Source organism: Hypanus sabinus, chromosome 3, assembly GCF_030144855.1.
Source record: "Hypanus sabinus isolate sHypSab1 chromosome 3, sHypSab1.hap1, whole genome shotgun sequence".
Lineage (NCBI taxonomy): Eukaryota > Metazoa > Chordata > Chondrichthyes > Myliobatiformes > Dasyatidae > Hypanus > Hypanus sabinus.
Genome location: NC_082708.1, coordinates 114,300,694 through 114,321,558, shown reverse-complemented (window position 1 = coordinate 114,321,558; position 20,865 = coordinate 114,300,694). Strand labels below are relative to the sequence as shown.

At 38.4% G+C, this 20,865-nt stretch overlaps 2 protein-coding genes across 4 annotated transcripts in view; one reads left to right on the top strand and one right to left on the bottom strand.

Moving 5' to 3' along the window:
- Positions 1 to 602: 602 nt before the first annotated feature.
- LOC132391584 (neuropeptide Y receptor type 5-like) lies at positions 603 to 17,657 on the bottom strand. The gene is made up of 2 exons (XM_059964960.1): positions 16,742 to 17,657; positions 603 to 4,362 (listed from the first exon to the last, which is right to left on the bottom strand). The coding sequence occupies exon 2, from the start codon at positions 3,749 to 3,751 to the stop codon at positions 2,423 to 2,425; it is 1,329 nt and encodes a 442-aa protein (XP_059820943.1). The 5' UTR covers positions 3,752 to 4,362; positions 16,742 to 17,657; the 3' UTR covers positions 603 to 2,422.
- A 22-nt stretch (positions 17,658 to 17,679) lies between these two features.
- Positions 17,680 to 20,865, top strand: part of LOC132391585 (neuropeptide Y receptor type 1-like) — a 28,128-nt gene continuing 24,942 nt past the window's right edge. The window contains exon 1 of one of the 3 annotated variants that reach the window (XM_059964961.1): positions 17,680 to 17,769. The gene's annotated coding sequence lies outside the window, so the exon portion shown is untranslated. The remainder of the gene's footprint in view (positions 17,770 to 20,865) is intronic. The other 2 variants (XM_059964962.1, XM_059964964.1) reach the window with 2 other exon arrangements.

Below are 20,865 nucleotides of genomic sequence, written 5' to 3'. Positions count from 1 at the left end.
GTATTACTGTTGTTTTTCTCCGTGCAGTGTGGCACAACAGCTGGTAACCTTTCTGTTTCTTTATCATTTGTCTGTTTTTTTTTGTGAGGTCGGATGGAAAGTGTGCAGGTAGCTGGCCAGATTCGCACCCAGGACCACTCACCTTGAAGTCTGGCATGGATCACCAGCCAGCTATTGCAGTATTATACTAGGTATGAATTGCACACACTGTGCATTTACATTTTCAATATGTGACCTACTGGTACAATTGGGCATCAAAGTAAATGACAGTGCTGATAAGAACCGACTTTTAGTCATCTTCTACATTGGTGCCAAAATAATGGTAGCTTATTGACTTACTAAATTTTACTTAGTAAAATCAGCTAATTGCAACTAGAGCTTGCTCAATTTGAAGTTGACTGCATAGTTTTTTGTGCACTGAATAATTTCTCACATCATCACTTAAAATGAGGATATAATGATGTCCTTGAAGCATACACATCAAATTCGGAAACAACATAGTCAGTTATTTTATAATTTATTGTAATATTATGATGAAGAAATATTTAGTTTCAAGATTTACATATCAATCTTATTTACCAAATAGAAATAATGTACACGTTCTTTGTAAATACAATATTTAAATATGAAAGCACAATTTTCCTTTATTCTACAACCATTTCACCTTTGAATTATTTCATTTACAAAACTAGTTCTTATTTGGGAGTTCATTATTTTAAATCTGTCTTCTCTTTAACAGAAGACACTGGTACAATCAAACTTTGGAACATACTTCACAGAGCAGACTGGAGCATCATAAAGACAGATAATGCATATTCAGACAACATAAGTGTTTATTACTGGAACATTTCAGGCATTATTTGTTCTTATCACTGTCCACAGACAAAAAATCACTGTTGCAAACTACTAATACCAGTCTTTCAGCAAACATAAACATTCTAGGCAAATTGAAATCAGCCCTCAACAAAATCCATCAAATCCATGAAAACTAAATGTAACTGAGTGAAGTCATTACTTCCACAACCACTTAACTAATGCATGCAGGTGCAACTACTATCTATGGTATTTATAGAAACATTATAAGGTATAATATTCCAAATGCATCATCCTATTTTCATTTTGTTTATTAGTTATAGATTTTTAATACTTTTCAGTTATTGTAGCCAGGATCAATTCATATTTTTTCTATATAACACCTCAATCAGAAACAACATATTGCAAATTAAGTTTATATTAATTATTCAGATTACCATGATGCTACGTGCAATCTATTTTTCATAAAGTATCACTTCTGATCAAACTAGATCGTTCTTTCAGCTGCAAAAATAATCTTTAAAAATCAACTACTGAAATTATAAATTATAAATTTATAAATTATACCTTCATCTGAACTATATCAGACATTTTCTTTTATCAGATATTTAATAGGAAAAGAAAACAGCAATCAGTGACTGCATGAGTCTTGTATGTAAAAGATCATTGTGGGGTTACTATATCAGAAATGAATTTTCTGACTTTTATTTCACTTGACTAGAGCAAATAGTAAAGAACAACATGTTATTTTACACTTCAATCACATGGAACTGAAGCAAAGTTACATTTTAAAGTATCAATATTCTACTTCTGTATACGTAAAGTTTTCCTGAATTACTTTTAATTTGGTTCTTCTTGCAAACAGGTGAATATGTTAAAAAGTGAGCAATGTGCAGAATATTTTAACAGCATTTTACTCATTAGACTAGTTAAATACAATCAAAACATTAGTTAGCCTAGTTAAATGAGATATTATTTGAGTATTTTCTTATAGTGCATGGTTTAGAGAGTGCTTTTGATAGTGGCTTAGAATATATATTTTGTCCTGTCTGAATTTGTAACTCCCATTCACATTAGATAATAGTGAAAGGTATAGAAGATGGCTGTTAGAATAATTCCTCTTTGGTTCAAAACAGTTTGACATCAAAAACTTGGTTTAAAAAGCTTCCTTTGATAATATCTGAAGGTTAAAATATTGTCAATGAGCTTTAGAAAAGTACAAGACCACATTGTCCAATTGGCTCATTGAGTCAATAAATATTCACAAGATAAAAAATTATTTTCTTACATTAGCTCATTTTATGAATAGTTCTTGGATCCCTAAATGTTTTAATTCATGACAGATGAATAGCATCACAAGATTTTTTTTTGGTTTTATTCTCTGAAAAGCTCAGTAGAAATCAGTATTAAATTTCCTGTCGAGATTTTGGTAAAGATAATTTTAACAAAATCTTTAATATAGAACATGAAAGAATAAATTGGATTGTTTCAGAAGTATATGACGGCAGTCATACTGTCAAATTGAATTCAATTAGCTGCCCATATGACTGAGAAACATATTTAATTAAAGCCTGACATGACAAAGCTCAGTTTTTGCCCTCTCTAGGTGTTATTTTACCCAAAAGCATTTGGCCAGGGATGGTAAACTGGATTTTATACCATTATTCAAGAATCCATAAAGTATGGGATTCAGGCAACAGGACAGCAAGCCCAACAAGTGGCAAATACAATAAACCAGTTTGAAGTGCCTGTTCGAAATAAGATTGGCATTGAAGTCTGTTAAAAGGTGAAAGATGTGTAGAGGCATCCAGCTGACAGTAAAAGCAACAATTATTATGGTCAGTTTGTAGAAAACACCACGGGATCGTTTCCTCAATCTGGTGATAGATTTTGGTGTCACAGGAATAATGCGCGCATCAGTAGTCTCTTCTAATTCCACTGGTTTCCCTTCAAAGCAAATGGGTACTCCTGGTAGAAAGGAGGCCGGCTGTGCACTCTTTAAACCACTGTGTGTCTGGTCACTCTTGTGGGCCTGGACCATGGTGGGCATGACACTGGCACACTTCCTGCTGTATCTCTTGTGTTTCCTCAGGAGGGAACAGTTCCCTGCTTGCACCCTTGGGTGTTGTGCCAACAGATGTCTGTTACCTGGCTGGTGTATGGTTAAATTTATCATTTCATTCTCCTCCGACCTACTTTGTGTGCTGGGCACAGTGGAACTTATCTTCCTGCACACACTGGCATGGCTGACTGTCAGGCAAACTATAGGCAAAATATACTGAATGAATAGCAAAGATAAAGTGTAGGCAAATCTGTAAGAATCGGACGGCCATGCCTCAATACATAAGAATTTATTTTTTAAAGACTCTAAGTGAATAGTTTCACTTAGGTCTATTATTTTATGAAAGATGGGTAAGGGTGAGCAAATAGTAAATCCAATAATCCACACAGTTCCCATTAACAGATAACCTGTATTTATGGTAAAATTATTGGATAATGGATTGTTTATCATCTGATAGCGAACCATTGCAATTGACATCAGCATTAGTATAGAAACCATAACAGATACACACTGAACAAATGGTACTACGTAGCACATGATCTCACCGAAGATCCATTGGTCCAGAAGTACATAGGTCAATGTAAATGGAGAACAAAATAATAAAATTAAAGTGTCAGACAAGGCTAAATTTCCAATCAGAAAGTTAATCATTGATTTCTGTTTGAAGTTTTTGCACAATGCGACCACAACAAAAAAATTACCAACTAGGCCCAGAACTGTTATACATGTATAAATTCCAACTAGTAAATATCGTATGTCATGTATGCTTCCAATATAATCTTCCCAAGATGGGAGACCTTGCCCGTATAAAGAATTGTTATCAACATTGTCAGACAGGGCTGTGATATTACTTTTATTTTTTTCTTCAATATCCATTTTGGGCACTATTATATTTAAATGCAGAGTTGCATATGATATGAGATAAACAAGAATCAGTTCAAATCCATGAAACGAGAAATAATCATGTGGCAACTAAGGGAATGTAAATGATGCAAGCTGGAGACCGGCATCACTTCAGTACCAAGCAGTAAATAGTGAATAACATTAGACACATCAGATTAAACAAAACTCACATGATCTACCAGCCCCTTAGAACATTTTGCAAGCATAATCAAATATGTTTCATCAATTCTTCATATTGTATCAGCACACAATCTCCATAAAAGTGTACTAGAAGGTTAGATATTACAAGTACACATAAATCAGAGGACAGTTGCAGTAACTGATTTAGTTTCAAAATGACAGAAGACTATTTCAGAAAGTTAAATAATTCTGCTTGAATTTGAAATTCTGCAGGGATGCTGTCGATGAGGAATCTCTCTTTTCATGCAATGCTTTGTGCTGTCTCAGATAAGGTATCTGAGATAAGGTTATGAAAGGATTTCTTGCTGCTTAATGGTCAGAAATGCTGCTTTCTGGTGTTAATCTGCAGATGTGTTCAGGCCAAAAGTTTGAACTATTCCATCCTTGAAATTTTCATGGTATTCCTAAAACAAATGCAATCAGAGGCATCAAGTGACATAATGTATGAATTATCATCATAAATTTATTAAAGTGTTCTACAAGAGTATCCATTTTTGCATTGCTTATAAACACATGCTTACGTTAGAACATGTTAACAGTAAGTAAAGCTGTTAGGAAAGTAGCAATGTTATAATTAGCTTCCCAAGTTGAAATATCAAACAATTCTACAAAAAATCAAAGTCATGTTCCAAACACTGATCAGGATTTTTCCATAATATGTAAACAGAAGTTATCTGTTGAGCCTTGCTCTAAGCTATTCAACTTTTTTCCATTCTCTTAAAATATGAAATCAGGATATGAAATACGAGTCAAAGCAGGGTGTCCCCAAATAGTAATTCAGTTTCTAATCCCACTGCCATCCCATCTCACAGAAAATTTGACAGGTAAGTCCTACAAGTTGTTAATAGGGCAAGCAGCGCACCACTCTATTAGAAAGCATTTGGAGTTTTTGTTCTAGTTGTACAGAGTTTGGTTGAGGCCACAGTTGGAAAACTGTGCAGGGTGTTGGTCCTCTTACATAAAAAGGATGTAGTAGTGTTGGACACAGTCTGAGGCTAATTCCTGAGATGAGAGGTCTGTCCAACCAAGAGAGGCTGGACAATTGGATCTGTATTTCTTGGAGTTTAAAGAATGAGGAGTGACCTTATTCAAGCCGAGAAAAGTCCCAAGCCGACCTTTCCGGGTAGATGCTGAAATGATTCAACTAACGGGAGAATCGTGAACAAAGGGACCCAGCTGCAATATCTTTTTTAAAAAAAGAGGTGCATTTTAGCAACTTCTCTCTGAGGGCAGCAAATCTCTGGAATTCTCTGCCCCTGACAGATATACTTAAGGCAGAGATAGATAAATCTTTGAAAGATTGAGGAATTGAGGGTTGTAGGCAACTGGCTAAGAAGAGGAGTTGAGGTCAGCATATTTCAGCTTTTATCGTACTGAATGTCAGGGAAGATGACCTTCTCCTAGTCCTACTTTCTGGTGTTTGTGTTTTATATTCATTCGTGAAAGGAGAATGTGTTTTAATCTGTGTTTGAAAACAAGTTATGCAACCTTAGTGCCGGCTGATAAAATATATATGAAACCGTTGATGCTTCCACATTACAACCAATGAATTATTCCTTCGGTCCAGCAACACATGATTAATACAAGAGGAAGAAAATGTAAGAGGAATTTCTAAACATTGTTGTGATTATCTTCTGGCAGGATATTATTATTTCCCAGTGCACACTAAGGTTACAGAGCGAAATGAAATGAATGGAGTTGCTCTCTAACAGAAGAACCTTCTTCTGGTCAGTGACAGCACTGTTGCTATCAGCAGACTGAAAGTTTAATTGGATATAACATATATATTAATGTATGCCTCACTTTTCAAAATAGATTATATACAGACACTAGGAAAACACTTTGAACAAAATTCTGTCTGGACTTGTGTAAAACAAAACACCTTGGCTCAAACGTACAGGACAGAATCTAAGAAATTTGCATAAGAACATTAACCTGTGTAAGACAATAAGACCATAAGACATAGGAGCAGAATTAGGCCCTTCAGCCCATCGAGTCCCCTCTACCATTTCATCATGGCTGATCCCAAATCCCACTCAACCCCATACACCTGCATTCTCACCATATCCCTTGATGCCCCGACTGATCAGGAAATGATGAGCTTCCACCTTAAATATACCCACAGATGTGACCTCCACCGTAGTCTGTGGCAGAGAATTCCACAGATTTAAGCCTCTCTGGCTAAAAAAAATCATCATCTCTGTTCTAAAGGTTCGCCCCTCAATTTTGAGGCTGTGCCCTCTAGTTCTGGATACCCCCACCATAGGAAATATCCTCTCTACGTACACCCTATCTAGTCCTTTCAACATTCGGTAGGTATCAATAAGATCCCTCCCTTCCCCCCCCCCCCCCCCACCCCTGGCATTCTTCTAACTTCCAGTGAGTACAGGCCCAGAACTGCCAAACACTCCTCGTATGTTAACCCTTTCATTCCCAAATTATCCTCATGAACATCCTCTGGACTCTCTCCAATGACAACACATCTTTTCTGAGATATGGGGCCCAAAACTGTTGACAATACTCCAAGTGCAGCCTGACTAGTGACTTATAAAGACTCAGCATTATCTCTTTGCTTTTATATTCTATTCCCCTTGAAATAAATGCCAACATTGCATTTCCCTTCTTTACCACAGACTCAACCTATAAATTAACCTTCTGGTAGTCTTGCCCGAGGACTCCTAAGTCCCTTTGAACCTCTGGTGTTTGAACCTTCTCCCCATTTAGATAATAGTCTGCACTATTGTTCCTTCTACCAAAATGCCTTATCATACATTTCCCAACACTGTATTCCATCTGCCACTTTTTTGTCCATTTTCCCAATTTGTCTAAGTCCTGCTGTAATTGCTTTGCTTCCTCAGCACTACCTACCCCTCCACCAACCTTCATATCATACACAAACTTTACCACAAAGCCATCAATTCCATTATCTAAATCACTGACAAACAATGCAAAAAGTAGCGGTCCCAATACTGACCCCTGAGGAACACCACTAGTCACCAGCAGTCAACCAGAAAAGACCCCCTTTATTCCCACTCGCTGCATCCTGCCTGTCAGCCATTCCTCTATCCATACCAGTATCTTTCTTGTAACAGCATAAGATTTTATTTTGTTACATGTGTTACACCTTATCAAATGCCTTCTGAAAATCCAAATAAATAACATCCACAGCTTTTCCTTTGTGTTGCGAGATTGGATATCATATAAATCACCGTGAGATCATCACCAGATGGAAGGAAAATTGGGTACTGCAACAAAAACATTCGGAAAGGGATTGAGTTGCAATAAAAACCTCAATAACAAGGAGAGTGAGGCTCGTTGAATTGGGGAGAAATAACTTGTCATTATATAGCAACTTTCATGTTCTGAGGCATCAGAAAATGCCTCATATCCACTGATGAACAAACAAGCAGCTAAACAAGAACAAGATGACCTTTTGGTTAATATCTGTTTGTTAGGCAGGATCAAATGTTGGCCAGGACATCGAGTAAACTAATTGGCTTTTTCAGATTTTGTCACAGACCTGTTTATATTACTGGTATAAGCTAGATCTCACTTTAACACCTACTATATAACTTTAATACTGCAGTACTCCCTTCGTCCTCTGTTGAAATTCAACTGAAAATATGTAGCAAAGTCTAAAACATGGTGTGAACCTACATCCCTAAAATAGTGCCAGCTTGGAACCGTGCATCTCAGCACAGCCCTCTGAGAGTGGACAGGCTTAAAGAATTTACAATTACTGAATTTAAAGAAATGGTGAGTCAACTGGGCAGGATAAAATGATTCAGTCTTCAAACCTGTTGTCATGTTCAGAAGCTTTTAAATGATGAAAAAAAATGACTGTGTTCCAAATAAGTAAAGCAAATGTTTGTAAAATATATACACATTAAATATGTTCTTTGTTTCATGGTGGAAATATACTGTCATATAATGCTTGCTGCTGCTGTGGACTTAGTGAGCTGATTGGGAATGGACCTGCTCCCTGTTGCTACTCTGTATACATATCTAATGATAAACTGAGTCTTCTCTTAGTATAACATGAGAGATGTTACTCCATCTGCCACTTTTTTGCCCATTTTCCCAATTTGTCTGTCCTGCTGCAATTGCTTTTCTTCCTCAGCACTACCCACCCCTCCATCTACCTTCATATCATCCGCAAAATTTTTATTATTGCCTCTTTAAATAGTTTTTAAAATTATTTGTTATATTGCTTCTATATAACCTAAAGTAGTAATTAATCATTAAGAGTAATTTTTGTAATCCTCTAAATCTTCTTTAAAGGATGATAACTTACAGTTATCAATATCTTATATATATCATCTTGATACACTCTGCTATTGGCTCTCTTTCTTGTATTGGTTTTGTTCTGACATTTGTGCCCCATGTCATTATCTTTCCATCACCATGGAGATCCTATTTGTTCTTGACTTTTAATATGTTCAATATCAGAAAGATATTCTTTATAATATCAAGACTTTGTGGTTTGTAATTGTTAAAGCATCTTTTGCTAGTCTTTTAGGAAAAGATTCACTTAATTCTTAGTAATGTTTGACAGTACAATTTTTTGTGCGATGACTTTAAAACAGAACAAAACGTGTATTTTGTATGTAGCATACCTAACGATAAAATAGCAAAAAAGAAAGAAAAGAGTGAGAGAGCACATCAATTAGAAGATATGAAGGCTCCCTGAAAGGACTGGAGGAAATCTTAATGCATTGATTCAACCAGCACACTGTATTTTGTAAATGCTAATGTAAAATTTAGCTTGGCATCATTAATGAACATATGGAAATGCTCAGAATGATGATTAGAATAGATCATTAATTAGAAAAAAGGGTGGATAAAAATGTAATTTTTTAATTAAGTAAATGGGAAAATTGCAAATGATAATCCAGCAGTTTATGGCATAGAGCAATAATACTTTTCTGTGTCCAGATCAGTTTTTTTTTACCAGTAGTGGACCTACTTTGATGGAAGGATGATCTTTGCAGATTTTATCCCCCATTCAACACTGATTGACACAGCTAATCTTCTGCAAATTAACGTGAGGCTGGTTGTCTTCCTTTTTTTGTTAAAATGCAGTTTGCATACAATTTTAGCAAAACATTGTTAAATTCTGAGATATAAACAGAACATTCTGGAAATATTCAGCAAATCAGATAGCATCCATACAAAATGAAACCGTTAATATTCAGGCTGATAATTTTTCATGAGAAACTCTGCCTGAGATAGGTAAAAATCAATCTGCTTCGAAATTGGATGCTATGGGAATCCTCAAGTGCAAACTACTTAAAATAAACTGACATTTTTAGACTCTGTAAATATAGGTTTCAAGAAAAGATTGAAATATAATGAAAATAAATGCTGCTGACAAATAAAACAGTATATCAAAGTTTCAGAATATTGCTCTGCTTTTTTAAATACATAAAATTTGGTGTTGGTTTGATGAGAAACTAAAAAAATGTCATTATATTGAAATGCTAATATTTCTCAAGTGATCTGAATCTCCATCATTAAGATTGTGTCAAAGATACAGTACATAAATCCGCAATAGGCAGTGACAGATGCTGACTATGGAGAGATTAAAAGGCATTACATTCTATATATATAATTTTAAAAGCAATGTTTGCATTATTTACTCATTGGAACACATTAACGGTAATATACTATTACAGGGTTGGTAATTCTGCCTTCGATGCCATTTTACTGCAATAGTGTCAACATCAGACTTCATTTTGGAAGATCCAATATCCCTTTCAAGGCTGTACAGTTAACTGTACAGTGGAAAAACCAGAATCAGAACCACTTTATTGCCCGAATATGAAATATACCAGAATTGACTGTGATTTGGTGCCAAGCACATAACACAGGACAACACCATAACAGACGACACAATAGCAACCAACAATTTACAAGACAATAGTACAAACAGCCACAAGCAATCAACAATTAGCAGAACGGTCACATGCACAAACAACAATAATCAAATTTAATTAAGTGTGAACATATGAACAGGCTCAATAATTACCAACAGAACAAGGAAAGCAGGAAAGACCAGTTAACAGGTGTTGTGCAGGACAGTATGACACCTGCCTGAGTTACTTTGAGAAGCTGGATAGCTACAGGAAAGAAGCTTTGGAGATGAAGTGTAGTCCAGGTGGTGAATGACTTGTAGCATCTCCCTGACAGTAATTTGGGGAATAGGTGACTGCTAGGGTGGATGGAATTAGCGGTAATTTTTTTTCCAGCTCTTTTCTTCACTCTGATGATGGACAAGTCTTTCAACCTTAGTAGCTGGCAGCTACTCATCTCAACAGAATGCACCACTCGCTGCAGCCTGGACTTGGAGGGGCAGGAAGCAGCGGGGAGCCAAATGCTGACAGAGCTGGTCACAACACTCGCAGTAATGGCTGAGTAAAAATTCATCTGGATTTGCCCTGAGATGTTGAGCTACCTAAACTGATGTAGGAAGAACAATCTCTTCTGGGCTTTCCTAGCGATAAGCATTGTGCGCTTATCCCCCTTCAATGTAATGGTCTTCCCCAGGAACATGAATGACTGGACCATAGACACAGACCAACCGTTCATTTCCAAGGGGAGGGGGTAGTAGTAGGTTGTTTGCAGAAGTCAATCCTCATTTCCAGGGTCTTGATAGCATTAACCCCCAAATTGTTATGAACACACCATGTTACCTCTCTTTGATAGCAGGTCACATCATTATTAGAGATGCAATCAACTACAGTGGTGTCATGATTTTAATGGATTGTCTGCAGAGATACAGTCATTTATATAAAGTAAGAACAGGAGGGGGTGAGCAGACACAGCCCCAGAGAGAGCCTGTGCTTATAAACATTGGATTGGACAAGTAGGGACCCAGCCTAACATTCTGCTTCCTTCCGATCAGGAAGTTTGTAATCCACTGTAGGGTAGAGCTAGCTGGTTAGCTTGCTATGGAGCAACACCCAGAACAATTGTTTTTAAGTTGGAGCTAAAATCCACAAACAAGATCCTCACAACTGTTGAAGAATGTAATGAAGGCACAAGTTAACTGCATCCTCAACAGGTCAATTTGCTCTATTAGCAAACTGTAATGGTAAAGAAGAGAATGAGTAATGGACTTAAGGTAGGCCAACATCAAACATCCAAAGGTTTTCTAACTACTGAAATCAGAACGACTGGCCTATAAGCGAAGTCCAGTGATCTTGTTTTTCTTGGGAGCTGGGACAACAAAGCAGTCAGGGAACCTGCATAATTGAGAGAGGTGTGAAATATCTCAGTGAAGGCAGGTTCCAGCTGATCTGCACCGTGCCCGGTGAGACACAATCAGGGCCTGCAGCTTTCCTAACCCCTTGATTTCCAAATACTTCGCAAATGTCTTCATGCTTCACAGAAAATGTTGGGTGGGATGGAGAGAGGGGGCAAGAAGGGGAGGAGGGTGAATAAGGTGAATGAGGCTGGGGTGAAGGGGGTATGGTGACATTGGAGTGGTTGTGAAAAGACTCCATGTCGTCTGGTGTTCATGGACCTGGGCACCAGATGTAGGACTTAGGTGTTGGGCCTGGGCCAATGTATTAAACTATTCCTCTTATTATCATAATTTTAAATCCTATGAAATAAAGCACATTAGTGTTTTGATCCATGGAGCTGTGTCACAGGCTAAGTAAGAGGAAAGACTTTTTTTGAAATAAGTATGATCGTGAAATTAATTATAGTACCTGCCAATATTGATAAGCTATTTATATACCTATTTCATTTAAATTGTGATCAACGCTGGGTCCAAAACTGATTCAGGCTGAAGGGCCTGTTTTGTGCTGTAGTGTACTACGTTTAAAATTAGTTCAGGAAACAGCATTTCAATAGATGTGGATTCTTGTTTTTATGTTAATATCTCAAGTGCAATCTGCATAATATCTTCAACAATTAATGCTTAAGTGCATGGCCAGAATTAATTATTTAACATTAGGCATTTTTGTGAAATATACCAATTAAACATTGAGGATTTTGCTCAAAATCGGAAATATTCAAAATCATAGTTACCTTACCATCCAATCAGTGTGAAAGAAATTATATTCACTTTAGTGAAAACTCCAGTTTTATTTAATAAATTTCTGCAGTCCTGGGATTTGTACTTCATTATTATAATTCAGTCTATCATGAGTTACCTGAGGGAACAGTGGCACATGCTCCGCATAAATATGCATAAATTCAAAAAGGATCTTGACAAGCTCAGTGAGAGGGTGGTAAGATGTAAGATGCAGCTTAATATAGAGATTTGTAGGGTTTGGGAATTTGACAGAGGGAAAGCTGATAAAGATGCAAGCCAAGTAGATTACATTTGAAATACCGGAGCAAGACAGACCCTTTGGATCACCCCTGTACCTCACCCTATCCGAGTTCATTGAAATCTGCAACTTCATCCGTGTGTTACCTCTGGACCCTGCTCATCCCATATTCTCCTGGCCAGCCTTCCAGCTTCAAACCTGTGGAAGCATGAACTCATTGAATGCAATGCTGCCCACATTCTAGCTGCCACCAATTCCTGTTCAGCCCTCGCACTTTTACTTGCTGACCTGAATAAGCTCCCAATTTTATCTTGCTTATAAAATTCCCTTCCTTCCTTTCAAACCTATACCTATGTATGGGTGACTTCCTAAAGCTCTAGAGGTGTGTTCTCCAGTTCTAGCCTCTCATCTGTCCCAGATTTCCATCAACCATCCCACGCAGCTGTGCTTTCAGCGGTTTACATGACTGACTCTGAGATTTCCTCAGCTCTTCAGTCGCTTTACCTCTCTCTTTCTTATCTGTCACTCAGTAGTACTTACTCTGGCAAAATCTTGGTTATATTGTTCTTGCAGTCCTGAGGTCATGTTTTGTTTGGCAAATTTGCATGAAGTACCTTGGGATGTTTTGGCATGTTTGGCAAGTCATGTAAAATGGCATCAAAATGACAGGCTGTATAGATGGAGGTGTAGGATGCAACTCGGGTAAGTAACTCTGGCCATGTCTATGGCTATGGCGAGATCACAGTGGGATTATTAAATGCAGTTTCTGCATTTTTAAAAAGGACACTTGTTTGTTGGAGATGTGCAGTGAAAGGCTACACAGGCAACCACAGATGGCAATGACTTATGAAAAAGAGCAGTTAGGGTCGAAGCAAAAGAAATAACATTGGCAATTACAAAATATTTGGACAAAATAGATCCAAATACCTTCAAATACAGACTTTAAGTGTGGAATGCATATTTATAAAACTATGAATTAGAAAATACAGGAGCAGCTTTTTCACTCAAAAGGTGTAGACTATGTGGAGTAGACTATCAGCACAAAACAGGAATTAAGGAATCCTTACGGGTTTTAAGAAGAACATTGTCTGATTCAGGTCAACAGATTAGAGTTATGATTATTACAAATGCCAAAATTAGAAGTGTTCACATCTTTTTTACTTAATGAAACATCTAGCTCATAACCAGCCGTGGCATTCATAGAACATCGAACACTATAGCACAGAACCGACCCTTCAGCCCATGGTTTGATGTAGACCTTTTAACCTACTCTAAGATCTAGATCAATTCAACCGACTATAGCACAGTATAGTAGATAAAACCAGTGCAATAATGATGAATTAAGTCTTTCGTCCAGCTGACAGACATAAAACACCATTTAAATTGATACAAACTTAAACCTGTTATCCAGGTCCAGTGCATTTGTTGCCCCTGTTGTGGTACTGATACATTTTTTTCACAAAGCATTATTATGCCTAGTGATTGACTTTTTCTTTGCACAATATAGAGCAGCACTCGGGGAGTCATAAATATTCATTTTAATTTTAGTCCCGTTTTAATGAACTGGTATAATCGTGCTGAAAATTTTCTGTACTTTTGGGTCCACTGCAACAAATAAATGGCTGAAATAATGTAACAGAGTTGCCGGTTTGCATGCCCAAAGAGGGCTTAAATTCTACAAGTTTTGCCAACTGCACCATGCACTCCTTGATTTGATCATTGCATCCATAACCATAAACCATGAGTAGCTTAAGTACTTTGTCCTACTGGGAATTACTTTAACTCTTCTTTCGATAATGGATTACTATAATCCCTTGTTGTCATTTATAATCCTTATTATCATTTAACAAAACTTGCCACCATTCATGCAGAAGTGTAAAATGTAATCAATGCTACGCTCAGAGTTGGCTGTATGTCAGGTAGTGTAGAATCAATGTGCCAAAGTAATTACTCAGAAGCAATAAGATAAACTAGTCAAAACTTACACTCACTTATTACTTAATGACAATCTAGAAAAACATTGAAGCTATTGCACACAACAAATTAAACTCCTTCGGTCCTTTCCTGAGACCATGAAATCAGCTTCAAATCAAATTCTGAACAGGAAGAGGCCACAAATGCAACATTAGGCCAGCATTATAATCAAGTAATATTAAGTTGAATTAACAGTTACTAGCAGTGTTTTTTTCCGCTTCATCAGATTGTTTGTCAGTGTTGTTCAATTCATTCCCTGCTTTTACAACAAGGTACTGCCTGTGTTATGTTTTCCAAGTTTATGTTATGTTTTCTTTGACAAGTTTATAAAAAAATTTTAATCATTCCTCTTTTGAAAGCTTTAGTTCCTTCTTGGACCATGATTCCATAGATGTCATGAAAATTCTGAACGCCCCCCATTTGTGAAGCTTTGCCACGAATATTCCACTACTGTTGGATATTGGAACACAGCCAGATCCCCCATCCTTATGCAAATGTGCAAAAATACTGTGCCAAGAATTACTGGATATTAACCAAGGTTTGTTTTTTCCTTCTTAAACCATGACCCACATATAACTGTCCTGTTCCTAATTGACATTAGCTCATTAAGGAACAACCTCATACATCGGCTGCCTTTCATAGTTCAGCTGTCATTGGATAAACCTGAAAATCTCGTGGCAAAAAAAATGTCAGTGGGAATTCACTGCAGAATCCTGCTCTTGTTAATTATCAGGAATAATTAGTTTGGAGCCATCATAGAATCATTTAGAAATAATTTCTGATTTGTTATTTACAGCAGAAATTGATGCAATGATTTATTTGTTTAGTTTACTCTCCCTGCCATCCACCTTTCATTATCTACTTAGACAGTCTCCCCTTCTCTCTCTGGTACACTCTCTCTGGTAAAACATGTATCTTTGAATCTTCATCTGTCCCTTTCTCATTTTCTTATTCCCTCATCTGTTTCCTGCCACAGTATTATATTTGCTCTGGGCTTCTTGTTGTAGGAAAAGATCACCGTCAGCCTTGATCTTATTGTATGGCGAAGGCTTGAGAGGCCAAATGGAAAATTCTTTCTCCACTTTATTATGTTCATGTGTTCATATCTCTCTGTTTCTCCAGAATGTTTGCCCTGATATCCAAAATACCAAATAAAACAACATGCAGAAAGCCCACATATAAAGATTGATCCTCAATAAAGAATTACTTATTGTTTGAGAAACAAAGTTTAGAATGGATTTATCTTTCTATTAATTTCTGTTATTATGTCATAAATGGCAAAGTAAAGCTTTAGTGTTTTTAATTAATTTTATCTAATTAACCCTTTGAAGCAAATTATTTTTTACAAGGTGAGATAAAAAGGGTATTCCCTTGCTCCGTTTCTCATCCTTTCATCTCCCCTTATGCAAATTTTCATCTAAAAGTGTAAACAGGAGCTGTCTGTTTATCTATGGAAGGACCCATTAACCTTTCAATATGAATCTTAATTGGAGCCCCGTGACACATTTCTGTCCTTCTAGTTCACGTACACTGAGGTTTTCACTCTGACAGCTCATTGACTTTAGCAACCCTCATGCGGTCCAAACATCTCTCAAAGGGAAAACGTCAGAATATTTATGCTTTATTGAAGTTTATTTATTGCGCTGCTTCAAAGAGGGCGAGTTGCACAAATCTATCAAGGTATTTTGTCACTTGACTATTTAAAACAGCAATCGAAAGTCTGCCCTAAAAAGTAAAACAGATCATTTGGGGAGCTAGATAACTCGGGATAAGGGAAAGGCGTTACTTGAGGCAGTCATCACTTGTGCACTGCCCCAGTAATATTTTATCAATCTGTAAACCTCATGTTCCGGGCAAGCAGACACACGATCCTCCTCTCAGAACCTCATTATCTATTTTTTATTATATAAACCATATCAAGACGCTAATAAAGCAAAATCTTTACTAAGGCATATAATTGCCAAACAGCGAAACGTTGCTTTCATGTACGATCGTTTAGAGTTGCGGACAAATGAGGCGGGTGAGCGACAACAGTATAATGCTTTGACATCTTCCTTCCAAATCATCGATTATTTTCTCTAACCGGGTTTGGACGAAAGAAGTATTAAAAGCGGAGAAGCACAATGCTCGTACTAGGCATTACTCGAATAAATGTTGGAATCCAGTGCTGAATCTTTCTTGAAGCAACCGCCAACATCAGCCCGCCGAGCGGGGCATCATTGATAAAGAGTCTGTTCCGTCCGGGGTTGTGAACATGCTCGTTTACGACGAACGCTCTGACACTTAGAGACGAGATACAACACTTTCCCTCTTGTGCGATTTATCATTTCTTTTTGTTAATAGTCCTCCGTGAATGGAACGGAGATAAATGTAAAGATAATATTTAAAATAATTAAGATAGGCATTTATGAAGTTGGCAAAGCATTACCGAATAAAACTGGAAGGCAAACACGACCATGCGCCACAGAAGCCGAGTCTGAAACCCGCATGCATGTCTTTGCAAAACCCCAAAGCACACATGGAATACCTGTGATCCGCAAAGCGACCAGCAGATGCCTCTTGCATTCATCAATCAGCATTCCCTCACTTGTAACCTCAGCCCGGCGATTTCACCGGGAGCTTCGTGTGATCTCCGGAGATTCCTCACGTGGCTCGGCTGCCCACGGTCGAGACGGGTGTGCAGGGCAGCCGTCCGACGGTGGCTGGATTGCCGATTTTCGGCTTGCGCCACGAACAGTATCTATTGCCCCCTTTTTTTTTCTATGCAATTTGTCCACACGTCCCAACTCTTTTTGCTCATTTAGAGAACGCCTCCGTCCAGGGGCCGTGCACAGAGTGTCTCCCGTACTTTTAAAACTCTCCTTCAAGTCTTGCTGGCTCTGTGCTACTGACGGCTTAATCACACCCTTGCGATTCACTGCTCTTATTTGCTATTCTGCAAATGCAATGCAAAAATCCTTTATTATCCGGTCGGTCAAGCACCCTATTCATTAAACGAGACATTGATGTATAACGGGGGAGAGAGGTTCGATCAGCCGTGCATACTAAGAGTCTGCGAGCGGATGCACAGCAGACTTGCCTGCTTGTAAAGCCGCTGAATGAAGCATCTATGAAGTTTCATTTTTGACAAGTTATGGATCTCACTGGCCGAAGCCCGTGCATGCTAAATCGTCCGGTGAGATCACCTCCTTTTCCTGCAGGCGGCAGCAAAAAGCCAGACGATAAAACAGTCTCGCAAACAGCAGGGAGATAAAAGCTGGGGCGGCTGGGGGTGGTCTGGTACATGCGGGGAGGTGGTGCTGGTGGAGGGGCGAGGTTATTTTCTACGTGAGTCTATGTCTCGTAGTTTTTAGGGGCTCCTTGCTTTAATAATAAACAGCCATTCCTCGATCAGTCCGCTGAACCAACCCCTAGCGGCTGATACAAAACAGACTGAGAGAGGCTGAGCTCTGAGACCCCGCCTCCTCTGTAAGTAATAAGGGAGCAACTCGCATTGATAAATTATTCACTAAAGAACCGGGAACAACAGCAAAAGGCAGGTTCGGCTGCTTATAGGTGAGTTTAGTTCTTTTGTTCAAAACCAGCTTTATAAACATTGCATCACTGTTCAAAACTGTAAATAGATATACACAAATTTCCCTTTAAAAATATCGGCTTTGCATGTTTTTTTTAGAAAGCGCCGTTTCGCTTTCTGCAGATGAAATAACCGATTGTTTCTGGGCAAAGTAGGGCAGAAATGATAGTATTTGCTTAGTTGCATCGTTGACCTGCCAGTGAAGAGAGAAGCCTGAGTGGTATCAAATGAAGCAAACAGTGCTTTCTCCCGGGCAGTGGTATTATAGATTAACCACTAGTGCGCGAAATGCCCTGTTTAGTGGCATCTCGTGGAAACTTTTAGACAGCACAGTTAGGCTGTTACTTTTTGAGTTCCATGATTGGAACATGATGCGCTCAAAGTATATTGCAAACAGTGTTCTCTGCAAATGAAACGGCCATTAATTCTTTTTGTTTATATATTGTATTTAATACTCGCAATCGCGTTATTTAAATAATAGTTTAAACTAAAGCTGGTAAGCGGCTTGTTCGGTTTTATGGTTTTACATCATTTTCTCCAATAATGGACTTCTGCATCAAACGGCGAAGAGATGCGTCTTCCCTCAAAACTCCTCGCCGACCTGGTTGGTCTGTGCGCGGGCCAGTCCATGCAAAGCTGTGCGGTATTGTTCCAGTGCTTGTGTTTGGTCTGTTCAAATGGATGCCCATGTTAGAGAAAGGATTAAAATGCGAGGGGCGGAGATGGCGAGCGATTGAGGAAATGTGACTGACCACGGAGAAATGCGCCGGATGAGGTAAAAGAGTCGGGGGAGAGGAGAGCTGAGACTGTTAGATGGCCCTCAGTTAACGGGAGAGTGGTAGGAAAGGGAGAGACAGAGCGATGGACCAAACTCCAGAAAAGTTGGCGAGGCAGGGGCGGAAGAAAATGAAGTGAAAAAAGAAATATGAATTTATGAATGTTTGGGAGATTGAGATTGGGGACGGAGGTCATTTCTTTGCTGTGGGCAGGGGGCGAGGGATGTGGTTTGTAGGGGGAACAATAATCGGAGTTAGTCTGACATACAGGAAGAACACCGCAGTTGGACAGATCTAAACCGCCGATTGCCAGTCTGTAAACATGCTCCTGATTGTCTTTCATTTCAGCGTATTATTATTACAGAGCGAGGTTAATGTGGTGCTTGTTTATCTAAACATTAGTTGGAGAGTTAATTAGTGAAAGTCAAAAAGTTAAAAATCGACAAGAATCCAATTAGTTTCTGTACCCAACTATGACCACCAGTGTTGAACGAATAAGCTTGACACGTTTAGTGTAAACATTTTGCTGTGGCAAAAATTTTTTTAAATATTATTTTAAACATTAAACAATACTAAAACACTAAGTGTTCTCAGAATCAGGTTTAATATCACCGGCATATGTCGTGAAATTTGTTGTTTTGCGGCAGCAGTATATTGCAATACATAATTTAAAAAAAATTGAATTATGGTAACTGCATGTGTGTATATAAATAAGTAGTACAAAAAAGTCGTGAGGTGAAGTTCATGGGTTCAAGGTCCATTCAAAAATTTGATGGTAGAAGCGGTTCCTAAATAGTTGGATGTGTGCCTTCACTCTTCTTATCGTCCTATAGGTATATATAAGGCAGAGGTTGATAGGTTCTGAGAAAGCCGGAGATTGGGGCTGAGAGGGAAAATGGATCAGCCATGATGAAATGGTGGAGCAGATCGATGGGCCAAACAGCCAGATTCTATTCCTATATATTACAGTCTTCTTTACTTCCTCCCTGACCTTACCAATGAGAAGAGGGGCCATTGCTGGGAAACAGAAATGCCCAATGGAATCAATGTTCAAGTTAAAATCAGTAACTTCAAAGGGAATCAAAGCGGATTTAGAAAGAAAATTAAATGGACAATGTGAAATGTATTTATTTAAACAGGATCCTGATGATAAGGTTCTGAGGATGTTGTATAAAGCCATAGAATATCTTTGTTGTTATTGCTTAGCTTACCCATCTTTTCTCTTCCCCTGCTCTTAATTTTTCTTGTGTTCTGGTCATCTAAGTAAGTGTTTTTTAAATATATCTCAAACTCCTTTCCTTTTGCTCTCTTTGCACTGATTTCCACATTGTGGAATCTTTGTGGCTGTGGTGAATCTTAATTTTTTTAGGGGCTGAGAGCCATGGAGTGGGGTGGGCCAGGCTGAGACTTCACAAGGCATTGGTGAGACCACATTTGGCGTGTTGTGAGCAGTTTTGGCCTCGTATCCAGGTTCACGAGAATAATCCTGGGAATGAAAGGGTTAACATATGAGAAGATTTTGATGGCTCTGGGCCTGTACTCGTGGGTGTGTAAAGAATGAGGGAGTTCTCATTGAAACAAACCAAATATTGAGAGGCCTAGATGGAGTGTATTTGCAGATGTTCCCATTTGTGGGTAAGTCTAAGACCAGAGAGTACAGCCTCTGAGCAGAAGGTGGTGAACCTTGTGGAATTCATTGCCAAAGGTGACTGTGGAGGCCAAGTCATTGGGGAAATTTTAAAGCGGAGGTTGATAACTCCTTGATGAGCTAGGGCATCAAGTGTTATGTGGGGAGTAAACTGGAAAATGGGATAGCGGGGAAAAATAAATCAGTATGATCAAATGGTGGGGCAAACTTGATGGCCCAAACTCTGCTTCTATGTCTTATGGACTTAGGGATCAGAGTGCATGGCACTTACTCTCAAGGTATTATTTCTGGACGTCCTAGTCGATAACAGTATACATGACTCAGCATCAGCCATGCTACTGATACGCCCATCTAAGCACTTCCTAGACATTGAGTTAGCTGCTTGACACAAGCAGGTAGAAGGTGGATTTCAGACACACCAAGGTTGCTTCAAGATTCATTGACATTTCACAGAATGATTTGTGGAGATTATATGGGTATCATAATCTGTGGCCATGAAGTGAGGAGAAGCTTTTCAAAGAAGCGCTCTTAAAAAGTGACACGGCAGCAGGAGCTGGTGATCTCTGTTCTTGCATCCGAGCCACTGGTAGTTTAATGACCTCATCAGGTCAGGGAAGATGAGTGCAGTGTCACAGTCAGCTACATTCTGAATG